The 17,149-nt window shown below is 34.8% G+C and overlaps 1 protein-coding gene across 7 annotated transcripts in view; it reads right to left on the reverse strand.

Annotated features, from left to right (window-relative positions):
• The window catches only part of SENP6 (SUMO specific peptidase 6), a 105,858-nt gene that overhangs the window by 39,105 nt on the left and 49,604 nt on the right, over positions 1-17,149 (reverse strand). For 4 of the 7 annotated variants that reach the window (XM_059941774.1, XM_059941773.1, XM_059941772.1 and 1 more), the window contains 2 exons: positions 15,592-15,662; positions 2,447-2,595 (listed from right to left, as the gene is read on the reverse strand). In XM_059941774.1, the coding sequence (XP_059797757.1) occupies positions 2,447-2,595; positions 15,592-15,662 (220 nt within the window). The remainder of the gene's footprint in view (positions 1-2,446; positions 2,596-15,591; positions 15,663-17,149) is intronic. The other 3 variants (XM_059941777.1, XM_059941775.1, XM_059941776.1) reach the window with 1 other exon arrangement.

Genomic DNA, 17,149 nt, shown 5'->3' on the forward strand with positions numbered 1-17,149 from the left:
CCCCCCTTTTGGTCAGTGGAAGACTTACAAAATAAAATAAATCCAAATTACATATCACATAGTATCTGCCAGTCTCTACACATTAATAATAACCAACTATACTTAATAAGAAAGAGCCTGCCTTTGATGAGACACCACTGAGGTAATGTCACACTGTGTAAATAGTCTGAACTTTTTATAATCTCATTAAATACCAAAGACCTTGTTTTCTTACAAGCAGTACATAGTGTGAAATTTCACAGACTACACATGGAAAGAAAAACCACTAATCTTATTCAAGAATTTAAAGTTACATAGAGGATGGCTACAATCTATTCTTTATCTCCACTAAGAAAAGAATAAGTGGCATGGGAGTAAAGATAAAAAGAAAGAAAATATATATTAGATGTTAAAAAAAAAATTCTGAGGTTTTTAGCTTGCATGCCTAATGGAGGAAGGATGATGTGCCTGGGAAGGGGCTTTCTTCTTCTTTCCTCCTTTCCCTGGGTCAAGCAGTGGGCCAAGCACTGTGGGGGAGGCCAGTATGTCCCAAGCCGACCTTAGGCTGGCATGCCAGAGGACTGGGCACGTAAAAGGCAATGGAGCAAATAAGTAAATACACTGGAGATGATGGGAGACAGGTTTCTCACTGTCAGAGAAGGGAGTTACAAACATGCAACATACAAGAAGGCTAAAGTAAACACTGTGGTGTTGAACTAGAAATGGAATTGTCAATGTAAACTCACAGATTTTAATAAGTACTGAATATTAACACAAACGCACACAAAATATTTCCTAGTTCAGTCACTGAGAGGGCCTATAAACGTGACACCTAGTAGCAACGAGCACAACTACTGCCCAAATACCTTCCCTCCACTTATAGAAACAATGGCTCCTTGGGAGAAATGCATGACTCTAGAGCTGATGCAGAGAAAATACAAAGAAGTCTAGACCATCTGGTTATACCATAAAGTAAGTACTCAAATAATGATGGGAATATGTCAAAAAGAAACAGTAGCCAGCTTGAAGAAGTTTCCATGGCCAAGTCTGGGACAATTTGAGCATCAAAATGAAAAATGATAGTTATAGAGTATAACCATTTTGAGTAAAATAAGAATCTATGTGTCTATGCTGATAAAAATAGAAAAATATATAAGTAAACGTGGGATAAGAAAAAACTCTTATTAATAAATGAGTATAGGGACTTCCCTGGTGGCGCAGTGGTTAAGAATCCGCCTGCAGTGCAGGGGACCCAGGTTCAAGCTCTGGTCTGGGAAGATTCCACATGCCGCGGAGCAACTAGGCCCGTGCGCCACAACTACTGAGCCCATGATCTAGAGCTGGCGAGCCACAACTACTGAAGCCCACGTGCTGCAACTACTGAAGCTCGCGTGCCTAGAGCCCGTGCTCCGCAACAGGAGAAGCCACGGCAATGAGAAGCCCACTCGCCACAACTAGAGAAAGCCCACACACGGCAACAAAGTCCCAAAGCAGCCAAAAATAAATAAGTAAAATAAATAAATGAGTATAGAAATATCTATTAAAAATACCTACTAAAATACCTGGAAAAATCTAGAAGAGTACATCTTAAGATAAAAGTGAGTAATGTGAAAATCAACATTCTTTACTTCCTGATATGATGCAATAAGATTCATAGCATCACTTCTGAGGATTCTTGAAAAATGTATAAATTATGATGAACCATTAGACAAACCCAACTTGAGGTACAAAGTAAGAGGCCTATATTCCTTACAAATATCAAGGTTATTAATGAGAAGGGAATATCAAGGAATGATTCCAGATTAAAGAAGACTGAAGATCATGACAACTAAATGTACATGATCCTGAACTGGATCCTGTTCCCATAAAGGACACTGGTTAGGGAAAATCTGAATGAAGTTTGTGGATTAGATGATAATTTTGGATCCATGTTAATTAAAAATCTTTGACAGTTGTACTCTGGTTATATAGGAGAATTTTTTTTTTTTTAAGGAAACACACACTAAAGTATTATGTAGTAAATGGGCATTCTGCCTTACTTATACCCAAATGGTACAGAAAAATATACACACACACACACACACACACACACACACACACAAAGGAAAGGCAGAGTGAGGGAGAACAATAAAGCAAATGTGGAAAACTGGGGAATTAAATGGAAGAATATGTGGATACTTATCATTTTTTCTATAAATTTAAACTTATTTCTAAAAACTTCTGATTGAGAGCAATCATTTGAAGTATGCTGCAGGGAGGTACTCACAAGTTCTTTTCAGAAAGATATATATTCTGGATTTTTGATAATTGAAAAATGATCTAATGAAGGCAGAAAAGTTTGCCTAAATAACTTTTCTAGTTCTCTTCCAGTCCTATTCGAAAGTTCACCTAGAATTTAATAAATACTAAAAATAATATTAATAAAAATACCAATTGATTAGCAACAAAGAATAATTTCTCTACCCACCTCTAAATCAGTTAAACATTTTTTGGAAGCAGAAGACAGAGAATATGGGGTAGACTGATCTGTACTACTGTGACGTTTCTGTGCAACTTTCCTTTTAATTTCAGATTCCGGGTGTGATTCAGACTCTTCTGTTTTTTTCATTATACGATCTAAAGGAAGGGGAAAAAAAAGTACTGAAATTAAACTTTATAAATTCCTCATGATCTTTTGCCATGAAAAAATACTAACTTATATTATCAAATTATGTTTTAGTTAAAATAAACTAATGTTTCAATATGTACAACAAAGAAAAACAGAACTTTAGGTCAGAGCCAGTGGCCATCTCCTGGTTGCTCTTGTCTATTCTTTACCAGGATCTCTCTCCCACCTCCCAAACTGTGGACCATTTTCATCAAGTGTACCAATATTCTCTTCAGCTTATTCTGTGCAACTAAGGCAGAAGAGCACTTCCTACACTGAATCTCTCTCTCTCTCACACACACACACACACACACACATTTTTTTTTCCCCCTAAGTTGGTTACTCTTCTTAGATTGGTAATGAGAAAAATTTGAATTCAAACATTGGGTACAACTGCTTAGATAAAGGAAACTAATTCTCAATTTAATGGTTTTTTAAATTCAAGACACACAAAAGAGAATTTTCTTCATTATTTTTCAATGTAAATTCAATCATTTTCATTTCTAATTAATTCATAATTCGAATTTTTAAATGATTTAACGAACTCCAAACAGAACAATTCAAAATTTATTACAATCTGACTTCATCAGCAAAGAAAACTGAACACATGTTTCTAAAACAAAAGTTAATGAATCTACAAACTAAAATGCTGTACCTGCATAATTCCAAGTTTGTTAAATACTTCCGTTTTCCTATCTTTTACATCCTCTTATCTTTTGATTTTTTTAAAATAAGGAGATTATCTACACATAAAAATTAGCATTATCTCTCTGAGCTTGGTATACAATACTGTCTTAAGAAACCCATGCAATTATTCTGGTTTAGTGCAGTCACAGAGTCCCACTAAGTGACTCCACCTTCTCATCCATTGTCCAGTCTGAACACCTTTATTTTCCTGGACACCAAAGCTAGAAATCTGAGTAAGCGTTGACTTGTCCTTGTGTCTCCTTTCTCACAGTCAAGTGAATTCTACTAATAGCTCTTGAACTCATTCCTTCCTCTCCAACTCCACTGCCACTGTATTTCAGATGCTTAACTCCCACCTAAATTGATCTCCCTCACTCCAATTTTGTTTGCTTCAAATCCTTCTCCCCTACTGCCAAGGTCATCTTTCAAATATGATTCTACCATTCTAATGCTTAAAATCTTTCAATGATTCCATTGGCTAAGGAAAAAAGTCTAAACCCCGTATCTTGCCAAGCAGAAGGCTGTACTGATGTTCCAGTCTTAATTCCAAAAAAACTATACCTCAAATAAGTGCATTTCTCCAGGATGTTTTCTCTTTCACTCTCTTATATATATGCTGTTCTCTTCACAAGCAAAGCCCTCCCTATTTATCTAGTAAATTCAAACTATTCTTTGTTAAGAAGCTACCTCTATCCCACACTAAGCATGATCAAGCAAATACTCAGAGCTTCCACAGCACTTTATCCATACTTCTATTAGTACTCATTTTATTTTAAGCTACTTATTTGCACTGATCTGTTTCCTCCCATTATACTGTCAGCTCTGGAAAAGCAGAAATCATGTTTTAGTCACCTGTTTTCTCAGAGTTTAGAAACTGCACAAGGCAGGGGCTCAAAAAATGTTTACTGGATTAATGAATATAAACAACGTTTTTCTCTATTATCAATAAAAATTTTCAGTTTCTCTCAAGGCTTGGACCCCTTGTTTCTCCCCTTGTTAACTGTGTTCAGAGGTAGAGAAAATGTGACATAGACATGATGAGATAGCTGCAGTGGAGAGAAGAGTGTGAGTGTATGATCAGGACTGAAATGATAAGAGTTTTTAAAGTGTCAGTCTCTGAGTAGGGTCTGGCAGGAAAGCGATATAGAGACATATCGTTGTTTATATGGACCACATCTTCTTTATCTAGTCCTCTCTCAATGGACATTTAGGTTGCTTCCATGCCCTGGCTATTGTAAATACCATGTTCCAAGAACATGGTATATCTTTCCATCTGTTTGTGTCATCTTCGATTTCTTTCATCAGCGTCTTATAGTTTTTGGAGTACAGGCCTTTTGTCTCCTTAGGTAGGTTTATTCCTAGGTATTTTATTCTTTTTGATGCAATGGTAAATGAGATTGTTTCTTTACTTTCTCTTTCTGTTCTTTCACTGTTAGTGTATAGAAATGCAACAGACTTCTGTGTATTAATTTTGTATCCTGCAACTTAACCAAATTCATTAATGAGCTCTAGTAGTTTTTTGTAGCATCTTTAGGATTTTCTGTGTATAGAGACAGGCACTCCAATGTTGACAGCAGCACTATTTACAACAGCCAAGACATGGAAGCAACCTAAGTGTCTATCAACAGATGAACGGATAAAGGAGATGTGGTACATATATACAATGGAATATTACTCAGCCATAAAAAAGAATGAAATAATGTTATTTGCAGCAACATGGATGGACCTAGAGATTGTCATATTGAGTGAAGTAAGTCAGACATAGAAAGACAAATATCATATGATAACGCTTATATGTGGAATCTAAAAAGATGGTACAGATGAACTTATTTACAAAACAGAAATAGAGTCACAGATATAGAAAACAATCTTATGGTTACTAGGGGGGCAGGGGGAGGGTTAAATTGGGAGACTGAGACTGATAAGTATACCCTACTATACACAAAATAGATAACAAAAAACAAACAAACAAAAGACCAAAAAAACCACAGAACCAATATACAAAGCACCCAAAGAGCTAATGTTAAATAAGCTAATACTATGAATTGGCTCACTAATTACTTTGAGAAAATTAATTTTGGAGAAATTAATTTTGAGAAATCAGGTAAAAAGGAAATTGCTTTCCCAACTTAAAGGTTTATACCCCCTAAGATGGCATTTTAAATACTGCCTTCAACGTTGTACTTAATCCTCATTTATGGCCTAAAAATCCCAACCCTGTAATCATTTCGTGGGCTCAATTAAATAACGTTCTAGCAATCAGTAATCTCAGATTTCTGCACCTGCACCTCACCTGAAAATATAAAATGTTCACACTGAACACCTAATGTTCATATGTTCCCCCAAAGCTTATTTTACAACAGTTTATATATACTAGTATACCCTTCTTCATTGAATTTACATCTGTAATATGGAAACTCTTCTGTATCACTGTGTTATTACAAAATGATTTTAAGAGGTTTTTAGATTTTTAAGAAAATAAATTTTGGCACCAAAAAAGGAAAAAAAAAAAAAGATAATAGAGAAAAACGATTTTAAAATCTTGACCCCCTAAATCAAGATTATCTATAAGGAACTAAAGGAAAGAGACAGAAAATGCAAAGAATATTATAAGCATGCACAGAGTGAGTAAACAGGAGGTCAATCTGTAGAGAGGAGAGGATAACCAAAGAGAAACAAAAGATTTTTCTCCTGTATGGACTCTCTGATGAATGAGAAGATGGGAACGCTGACTGAAGCCCTTCCCACACTGTTCACATTTATAGGGTTTCTCTGTAGTATGTACTCTTTGGTGAGTGTGAAGTTTGGAACTCTTGCTGAAGCCCTTCCCACATTCATGACAAGTATAGGGCTTCTCCCCCGTATGGACCCTCTGACGAATGTGAAGATCTGAGCTGTGACTAAAGTCCTTCCCACAGTCGTAACATTTGTTAAGGCTTCTCTCCTGTATGCACCCTCTAATGGATTTGAAGATTTGAGTGCTGGGTAAAGCCCTTACCACAGTCATCACATTTATAGGACTTTTCTCCCACGTGGACTAACTGATGAATTTGAAGATTTGAACTCTGACTGAAGCCCTTACCACACTCATCACACTTATATGGTTTTTCTCCTGTGTGGACTCTCTGATGAACATAAGTACTGAACTCCGACTAAAACTCTTACCACACTGATCACACTTAAAAGGCTTCTCTCCTATGTGAAGTCTCTGGTGAATGTGAAGTAATGAATTTCTACTGAGGTCCTTACCAAAAAAAAAAAAAAGAAAATGCAAAGAATGACACTAATTAGACGTTTTAAGATGAAACTTCTGAAACCAACATGATGTGGAAGTATGGCAAATGACTGACAGTGTATGGGAAACTAGAGTAGATCTACAAAGAGACAATAAGCATAGATAAGTTAATGCCAATGTCAGGATTAAGAAATTCCTTTGGGATTCTATCTTCCATGGAAAGAGAAAATCATTTGAGAAGATTATGACAATTCATGTGAAAATTAACTAGCTTCAAATTATAGCCAGAAACATAATATGGCAAAAGATTTAAAACTTGACTGGTCCAGGAATGGCAAATGCCTAACAAGAGGCTCATGGAAGTTTTAGCAGCTAACTGATCATGGAAGTCATTTTTGCTAAACTGTGCCAAACCCTCAGCAAAGTACTCCAGGGAGGTACTTGAGATGAAACCTATGTGACACTCTTGCTTTCACTGAATGCCCCCTTCTGGGGATGAGAAGGTGAATACTGAGTGTTTACCCAAGACCACACAAAACAAACACCAAGATTAACACGAGACACCATGAAGCTCCTGGCAGAGAACACAGGCAAAGCATTCTCTGACATAAATAGTACCAATGTTTTCTTAGGTCAGTCTCCCAAGGCAATAGAAGTAAAAGCAAAAAGAAACAAATGGGACCTAATCAAACTTATAAGCTTTTGCACAGCAAAGGAAACCATCAACAAAACAAAAAGACAACCTATGGACTGGGAGAAAATATTTTCAAATGATGCGACCGACAAGGGCTTAATTTCCAAAATATACAAACAGCGCATATGATTCAATAACGAAAAAAACCAAACAATCCAATCAAAAAACAGGCAGAAGACACAGACATTTCTCCAAAGAAGATATACAGATGGCCAATAGGCACATGAAAAGATGCTCAACATCATGAATTATCAGAGAAATGCAAATCAAAACTACAATGAGGAATCACTGTGCACCAGTCAGAATGGCCATCATTAAAAAGTCCACAAACAATAAATGCTGGAGAGGGTGTGGAGAAAAGGGAACCCTCCTTCACTGTTGGTGGGAATATAAATTGGTGCAGCCACTATGGAGAACAGTATGGAGGTTCCTTAAAAAACTAAAAATAGAATTACCATATGACCCAGCAATCCCATTCCTGGGCATATATCCAGAGGAAACTCTCATTCAAAAAGATACATGCACCCCAATGTTCACAGCACCACTATTTACAACAGCCAAGACATGGAAGCAACCTAAATGTCCATTCAACAGATGAATGTATAAAGAAGATTGATATGTGTGTACACACACACACACACACACACACACACACACAATGGAATACTACTTCCCCATAAAAAAAGAATGAAATAACCCCATTTGCAGTAACATGGATGGACCTAGAGATTATCATACTAAGTAAGACAAAGAAAAGACAAATATCATATGATATCACTTATATATGTGGAATCTAAAATATGATACAAATGCACTTATTAAAAAAACAAAACAAAAAACAGAAACAGACTCACAGACATAGAAAATAAACTTATGGTTACCAAAGAGGAAAGTGGGGAAGGGATAAATTAGGAGTTTGGGATTAGCAGATACAAACTACTATATATAAAATAGATAAACAACAAGACAAGGCCCTACTGCAGGGCACAGAGAACTATATTCAGTATCTTATAATAACCTATAATGGAAAAAAATATGAAAAAGAATATATATTTATAACTGAATCACTTTGCTGTACACCAGACACTAACACAACAGTTGTAAATCAACTATATACTTCAATGAAAAAAAAAAGAGGTTGGGATATTTCCTGCTGGATTTTCTAGCTCAATGTCTTTTTAATATATCACACTATTTCCAGATACGCATAACAGGTAAGAATATGGAAGATACTATGAGACAAGTAAAAATGATTAATAGGTTGGATCTTTAGAATAAATTTTAAAACCTAAACTTTAAAAAAAATGTCCTCCATAAAAAGAACATTTATAGTAGCTTTACTTATAATCTTAAAACAAACAAACAAACAAAAAAAACCCCCTGGAAACAACTCAGGTGTCCATCATCAGGAGAATGATAAACAAACTGGTACGGCCATACAATGGAACACTAAAGTAACAAATTACTAATGCATGCAACAACATGGGTGAATCTCAAAAAAACTGTCCAGAGTGAAAAGAAGACTTACAACAAAGAGTACACATTGTATTATTCCACTTATATGAAAATAGTTACCTTTGAGGGGGCAGGGATGAGGAGTACCCTGAAAGGAACATGAGGGAACTTTCTGCGGTGATGATATCATTTGTACTATGTCTTCCCAGGGCTTTGGGTTAGTAAGGTATGTGTACTTGTCAAAATGTATTTTACTGTACACTTATGACTTGTGCATTTCATTGTATGTAAATTTTATTTCAAAAGAGAAAAAGAAAACTAAAACAAATATTGAACTCTAGATAATGATATGCCTGCTGAAGTGTTTAGGAGTAAACTGTACTGGTGTCTGTAACTTACTCGAAAATGCATTGGAAAAAAAGTAAGATGAGTTTTTATACATAAATGGATGATTAGATACACGGATATGTGATAAAGTTAAGTATAGAAAAGTGTTAACTGTAGAATCTATGTAGTAGATATATGTGTATTCACTGTGAAAGTCTTTCAACTTTTTGGTATCTTTGAAAATTTTCATAATAGAAGTCGGAGGTGGGGTGGGGCAAGGACAGCCCTTAACTTTTTTGTTTGAAAATTTAGTTGTGATATTACTAATCTGCTGGAAACTATATACCTCAAGGATAGTTAGAACACAAACAACTATCTTTATTATGGTTATTTATTTGCTTTTAAGTTATTTTTATCGTCTGTCAAAAGAGAAAGACTAATTAGAAAAACAGCTGGTTTTCTCCATCATGTAGCTGTTACTATGACTGGTTTTCAGTATACAATAAAATGGCAGTCATATATCACATTCTCATTACAACCTCCTTAAAAATCACTTTTGTCTATGCTAAATGTGATAAACAGGCAAAGGAGACAACAGGCAGACATGAATAAAAGAAGAAATCCAAATGGCCACTGAACACATAAAATGCTTCATCAGTCAGTAATGAGGAAATTAAAGAAAAAAACCAAATACTACTTCCCTATCAGCCTGGCAAAGCCTGAAGGATGGTTATATCTAATGTTGCTGAGGAGCATACGAGAAAACAGGCACACTCAGATCCTGCTTGCTGGGAGCTGACACCCTTTACGGAAAGCATTTTGGCAGTAATATAGCAAAAGTCTTTAAAATGTGCATAAACTTCGTCCTTATAATTTTATTTCTAGGGATTTGATCTAAGGAAATAATAGATAAAACACATAATATGAGCTAAATTATTAATAATATATATAATATCAAAACATTAAGAACCTAAATTATGGTACAGAAATATAGTGGGTCACTATGCATTCACGAAAAAAATGACCACAGAGACTTGGCTATATTAACTTGTAAAGTCCACTATATATAAATTCATCTATTTGATTCCTCAACTTCCTTTAATTGTGTTTTTCATTCTGGTTTTCCTCTGACATTCCAATGTCTTTTAATGAGAGTATAGAAACCGGATAATAACATAACAAAGTCAAGAAGCAAGTTACAGAACAGTAAACATAGTATAAACGCATTAAAAAAAAAAAAAGGGTATATATGCATAGAAGTCTAGCAAGTTATATGTTAAGGTACCAGAAGAAGATACCCTGACTGGTTAAGAGTGAGGGGATATTTTTCTTCTGCACATGAGTTAAATAGTGCTAAGTCAGGTGATTTAGGTTGAAATCATAATGTAATTACATTAAGAATACAATTAAATGTTCACTCAGAGACAGTATATAACGTCTATTAATTCTCTGACAAGAATACAAAGAACAAAAAAAAAAAAAAAAAAAAAAAAAGAATACAAAGAACAGACTGGAAAACAAAAAGGAAGTTTAAGAAACAAAAGAAAGAATAGAGAAAAAAATAAGAGATCTTAATTTATAGTTATATGTTGTTATTTTACATGCTTAGAAAAAATATAAAAAGAACACCAAACAAAAAAGCAATAGGATATCTGATCTGTCCAAAAATTATACTTAATAGTTTACAAGCTTTAATTTAATCCTAGAGAACTGCTTATCAATGCTTGTTAGCTTAGTGCTAATAAATGGCTATAATTCATATTAAGTGCCTCTTAAATGCAAAATAAAGGAGAAAAACAATAATAAAGGAAGTTAATTTAAGTGTTAAGAACTATAAAAAGACAGTGATTTCTTTTTAGGAGAAAATTATTCCAGGTGATACGCCAGTAACTACTGATCCTGGGGTTTGAAATCTCACCATTTTAAAAACTATCTCCAAAGGAAATCCTAAAATAAAATGCAATCTTTGTGCAACAATATATGTAATACTGTTACAGCACTGTCATTCATACTATACCCAAGTATACGTGTACCTACCTAACACAAAAGCAGCTATAGTTTACAAGTTAAGTATACCAATATCCCTTTCCCAAAGTTTACAAATATTACCTGTCCACATGATATGTGTGTGTATATATATTTTGGGTTGGCCAAAAAGTTCGTTCGTTTTTTCCATACGATTCCTCTAGTAGCGCTTAGTTGTCTTTAAATTCATTTGAAACAATTTCGTTAGATTCTGTTGTGACAGTTGTTATATCAGTGTGCATTTAAAAAAAAACTTATCAAAATTGGTGAATTTTTGTGTAGCCATTTTAATATTGAAGATGGAAGAAAAAAGCAACGTTTTTGGCACATTATGCTTTATTATTTCAAGAAAGGTTAAAAACGCAAATGAAACGCAAAAAAAAAGATTTGTGCAATGTATGGAGAAGGTGCTGCGATTGACTGAATGTGTCAAAAGTGGTTTGTGAAGTTTTGTGCTGGAGATTTCTTGCTGGACGATGCTCCATGGTCGGGTAGACCAGTTGAAGTTGATAGCAATCAAATCGAGACATTAATTGAGAACAATCAACATTATACCAAGCGGGAGACAGCCTACGTACTCAAAATATCCAAATCAAGAGTGGAAAATCACTGGCACCAGCTTGGTTATGTTAATTGCTTTGATGTTTGGGATCCACAGAAGTTAAACGGAAGAAACCTTGAGCATATTTCTGCATATGACTCGCTTCTGAAATGTAACGAAAACGTTCCATTTTTAAAACAAATTGTGATGGGCTATGAAAAGTGGATACTGTACACTAATGTGGAACGGAAGAGATCGTGGGGCAAGCAAAATGAACCACCACCAACCACACCAAAGGCAGGTCTTCATCCAAAGAAGGTGATGTTGTGTATATGGCGGGATTGGAAGGGAGTCCTCTATTATGGGCTCCTTCCGGAAAACCAAACGATTAATTCTAACAAGTACTGCTCCCAGTTAGACCAACTGAAAGCAGCACTCGACGACAAGCATCCGGAATTACTCAACAGAAAACGCATGATCTTCCATCAGGATAACGCAAGATCGCATGTTCCTCTGATGACCCAGGCAAAAGCTGTTACAGTTTGGCTGGGAAGTTCTGATTCATCCGCCGTATTCACCAGACATTGCACCTTTGTATTTACATTTATTTCGGCCTTTACAAAATTCTCTTTTTTTTTTAAAATGTATTTATTTATTTATGGCTGTGTTGGGTCTTCGTTTCTGCGCGAGGGCCTTCTCTAGTTGCGGCAAGCGGGGGCCACTCTTCATCGCGGTGCGTGGGCCTCTCATTATCGCGGCCTCTCTTGTTGCGGAGCACAGGCTCCAGACGCGCAGGCTCAGTAATTGTGGCTCACAGGCCCAGTTGCTCCGCGGCATGTGGGATCTTCCCAGACCAGGGCCCAAACCCGTGTCCCCTGCATTGGCAGGCAGACTCTCAACCACTGCACCACCAGGGAAGCCCCACAAGATTCTCTTAATGGAAAAAATATCCAATCTCTGGAAGAATGTAAAAGGCAACTGGTACAGTTCTTTGTTCGAAAAGATAAAAAGTTTTGGGAACGTGGAATTATGAAGTTGCCTGAAAAATGGCAGAAGGTAGTGGAACAAAAGGGTGAATAAATTGTTCAATAAAGTTCTTGGTGAAAATGAAAAATGTGTCTTTTATTTTTGCTTAAAAACCAAAGAAACTTTTTGGCCAACCCTATATATATATATATATACACACACACACACACACACACACACACACACACACACACACACATAGATATATACACATATATATACACACATATATATATAACGTTATATATATGTATATGTGTGTATATATATGTGTGTGTGTATATATATATATATACATATGTAAGTATGTATTTACACACACACTTTATTATGAGTCCACAGGCATAAACTGAATAAGTAAATAAAGGAGACGGTACAGCTCTTTCCTACAAAAGAATTTCAATTAATAAATGTAAAAGAAATGAAGAAAACAGAAAATTACCATTAGATAAACACCAAGTAATAACTGTTGCCAGCAAGATCCACCAAGAGATGCAACATCAGTGGGTGCAATTTTGAGGAAAAAGAGGGTATCTGCATAGTGTTAGAGTATCTCTCCCAAGATCTTTATTAAGTACAAAGGGAAAAAAAATAATTTTACAGTGGAGAAACCCAGCAGAAACCACCTAACCAAGATATCACGTTTAACATCACCAGCAGTAAGACAAATCAACATCATACAACCCCTGATATAATGTGTAGAAAAAGACACAACATCACTTTCATGAAAGCCTTGCCAAAAATGCATAGCCTCAATCTAATCATAAGATAACATCATACAAACTTCCAAACAGAAAGGTATTCTATGAAGTAACTGTCCATTACTCTTCAAAATTGTCAAGGAAACTTAGGAGATGTGACAAACAAATGCAATGTAAGATCCCAAACTAGATCTTAGAACAGAAAAAAGTTACCAGTGAAAAACTGGTGAAATGAGAGCAAGGTCTGTTGCTTAGTTAAGAATGTTATACCGATGCCAATTTCTTAGTTTTGTAAATGTACCGTGATTGTAACATGTTAACATTAGGAGCAGCTGGGTAAAGGGTAAATGAGTCCTATTTTAGTAACTTTTCAGTAGTCTAAAATGATTTCAAAATAAAAAGTTTTTCTTAAAAAAAGGTTATTCTTATCTACTTAATGAATGTTATTGAATAAACAAAAAATTTTTCAAAAAAGTCTGGGGCTGATTGGTATCTAAAACCATATAAATGGGCCAAATCACTTAACTTACTGAAATGCATCTGTGTAAGGGGAATGATAATAGTACCTATTGTGCAGTTCTTCCCTGAGGATTAGGAGTAAGTTTCTTTCTGATCTAAGGAGAAAATAGTATAGCACAGTGGTTAAGAGAATGCATGGCCTTTAGCATTAAATAGACCCGGATTCCAATACTAGTCTGTGTCCTTGAGCAAGTTGTGTAATCCCTCCGAGCCTCAATTTCCTCCTCTGTACAAAATGTAGGTAAAGTTGAATTTAGCTTATCGAGATCTTGGGTAGGGAGCCACGATAAAAACAAATAATGAATGTAAAGCATCTGACTCAGCATCTAGGGCAGATTAAGAATTCAATAAAAGTTTAAGGTATGAATGTTAAAGAGGCTAGTCATTATTACTACACCTAATAAACTCAGTGAACAGAACTATGCATTGCGAAGTATAATAATTCACATTCATAACTGCAAAGTTGTTAAGAAAGGATGAAGCTAAGTTTGGAATATTCTCTTTATAAAATAGGATATGTTCAATATATGCATAAAAGATTTTCACCCAAACTAGAAGAAGAATATAGGTGCTTCAAAAAAAGAAGAAAAAAAAAACTGTTGGCAGTCAGGAAAACCTAGCTGCTATCTATCTATCTATCTATCTATCTATCTATCTATTTATGCAGCGCCGGGTCTTAGTTGCAGCATGCAGGATTTTTAGTTGTGGCATGCGGACTTCTTAGTTGCGGCACGTGGACTCTTAGTTGTGGCATGTAAACTCTTTAGTTGTGGCATGCATGTGGGATCTAGTTCCGTGACCAGGGATCGAACCCGGGCCCCTGCACTGGGAGCGCGGAGTCTTACCCACTGGAGCTGCTTAAAATCATTAGATTTTGGATAATAAGAGTCCCTAGTGCTATTTAAATAAGCAAAGGCCTATGGGATTAAGAGATACAAACTACTATTCATAAAATATACAAGCAACGAGGATATATTCCATAGCACAGGGAATTACAGCCATTATCTTGTAATAACTTAATAAAGAATAACCTGTACAAATACTGAATCACAATGCTGTACATCTGAAACTAATATAATATTGTAAATCAACTATAATTTTTTTTAAAGGTCAAAAAATGAATAAATAAACAAGCAAAGGCCTGGGACAAACAAGATGGACACACAGATTAAGAATCTGTATTCTAGATAATGAACATCAATTTGATGGTGAAACATTTTTCATAAATGCTATCTGCTCTTATTTTATTTTTGCTCAATATATCACTGTATTAAAAAGTATTTCAATGCAAATATAAACTTCTACTTACAATAATTTTCCAACATCTACTATTAGCACAGTTTTACCAGGTATGGACTCTTTTTAATTCAGTGCCTAATGTATTCTAAATTTTAGGATCAAAACCATTTTAATCAAGAAAATCACATAATGGAAGATTATAACAAAGTGCAACAAAACACAATTTTGAAGCTATAACCCATCTAGAGTTAATATTTGGATCCTGAGTTTAACAACAATGCTAATATAATCAAAAAGATTTTCAACTATAATCACCTGAATGTGCACTCCTTGAATCATTCCCCAATGATTTCAGGTCACAATTATAACAAATTCTCAAATCAGTTATAAAAAAATGGGTCTATATATTTCTATTATACCTGGGACTATTCTAAAACTGGTACCATACTCCTATTCGACCTTTCTTACAACTACTCAAAACCCTTCACGGGTGTAACAAAAAAACTGCACACTTACCACCACCTTGGGGCCGACTTAACCTTACAGGATTACTTTCAAATTTTTGGACATGAGGTGGGTATTCTTTCCTAGAAAAGGAAATTTATATAGTTTCAGTCTAAAAGAAAAAAATATTTTTAAAATGAAAAAGTAGAGGGAATACTTAAAATATGTTTATCAAAAAGCAAATCATAGCTTGTTTGTCATATAAAAAGTGGTACTATAAAATAGTAACACTATATTACCCAAATATAGTAAACCTTAATGCACTATAAGATCCCTAAGGGCAGTGACTATATTTTATTTAAACTGTCAATCTATGAAAGCTGACAGCAGGCAGTCTTTCAAACAAATATTTAATAAATAAATACAAGTATTTGTCCTTTCAAAGTAGTCACTTTGGAAAGTTATATATTTATTCCCCCAATACACAAAACTTGAGAATTTTTCTTTTGGAACTGCCTTCATAATCTGTTAAAAAAAACTTTTAAAAAACTCCTAATATTTCATTGTCACATGCATTTTTGGAATAAAAAAAGTTAGTCAGCTTATAATAAATACTCAACTTGCCCAATTTTGCTGTAAATGTTTCTAGTTGTTTAAAGATCAATGAATAAAGAGTGAATAAGATCTTGTCCTTGAGGATAATTCCAAAAGCAGTACAAAAAATGTTATGTACAAAACTAGAAATCATGAAATAAGTATTTTAGTCTTATAATATGACTACATCATGGGGGTATAATTATACTTCAAAAAATATATTACATTGTCAGACTTCACACCTAACCAATTTTCAGAATTCTGAACAGGAATCCTTAGTAAATAAGGATCCTAAAACACTACAGAAGTCCAAATATACACTAGTTTGGGAGAAAAGCAAAAAACCTATAGCTAATTGTGGGATAAAAGCATTAAAGAAGGAGGTTTGCAAAAAACGCAATAAACCAGGGAGCTACAATAGCTACCTTCCCATCCTAAACAAAAGCTTCTAAAAATATTTCCATTTTATTTAACAGGGGAATTAAAGGAGGTTATTCTGTTATATGTAAACGCATTCACCCGAGTGATCAACACTTATCACAGGGCAATATAATTAATTTAATTAATTAATTAAACAAAAATCCTAAAGGAATTTTCCTGTAAGGATTTCATATTCTTACACTGTAAAAGTCAGAGCACCTAAATTGAAAACAAAACATGAAAATGACACAAGAAGAAACTAATAAGAGTAGTGACAGGAGTGTATCTGTGACAGGGGTTAGCAAATAGTGAGCATCATGTGCCAGGTACTGTTCTAAGTGCTTTGTATCTATTAATTACTTTAATCGTCACAATAACCTTACAAAGTATATACTATTGTTAGCACTTTACAGATGAGGAAACTGAGGCACAATGAGGTTAATTAACTTGCCCATGGTCACACAACTATTAAATACCAACACCAGAATCTGAATCTTGGCAACCTGCATCAATATTGATGAGTAATGGTGTTTTCACCATTTCAATTATTATTACTGAGCAGCATTTGGTACAACTAATTTCCATACTGTCAAAATTTTAAGATTCGTGAGGATAT

Source organism: Balaenoptera ricei, chromosome 12 (genome assembly GCF_028023285.1).
Source record: "Balaenoptera ricei isolate mBalRic1 chromosome 12, mBalRic1.hap2, whole genome shotgun sequence".
NCBI lineage: Eukaryota > Metazoa > Chordata > Mammalia > Artiodactyla > Balaenopteridae > Balaenoptera > Balaenoptera ricei.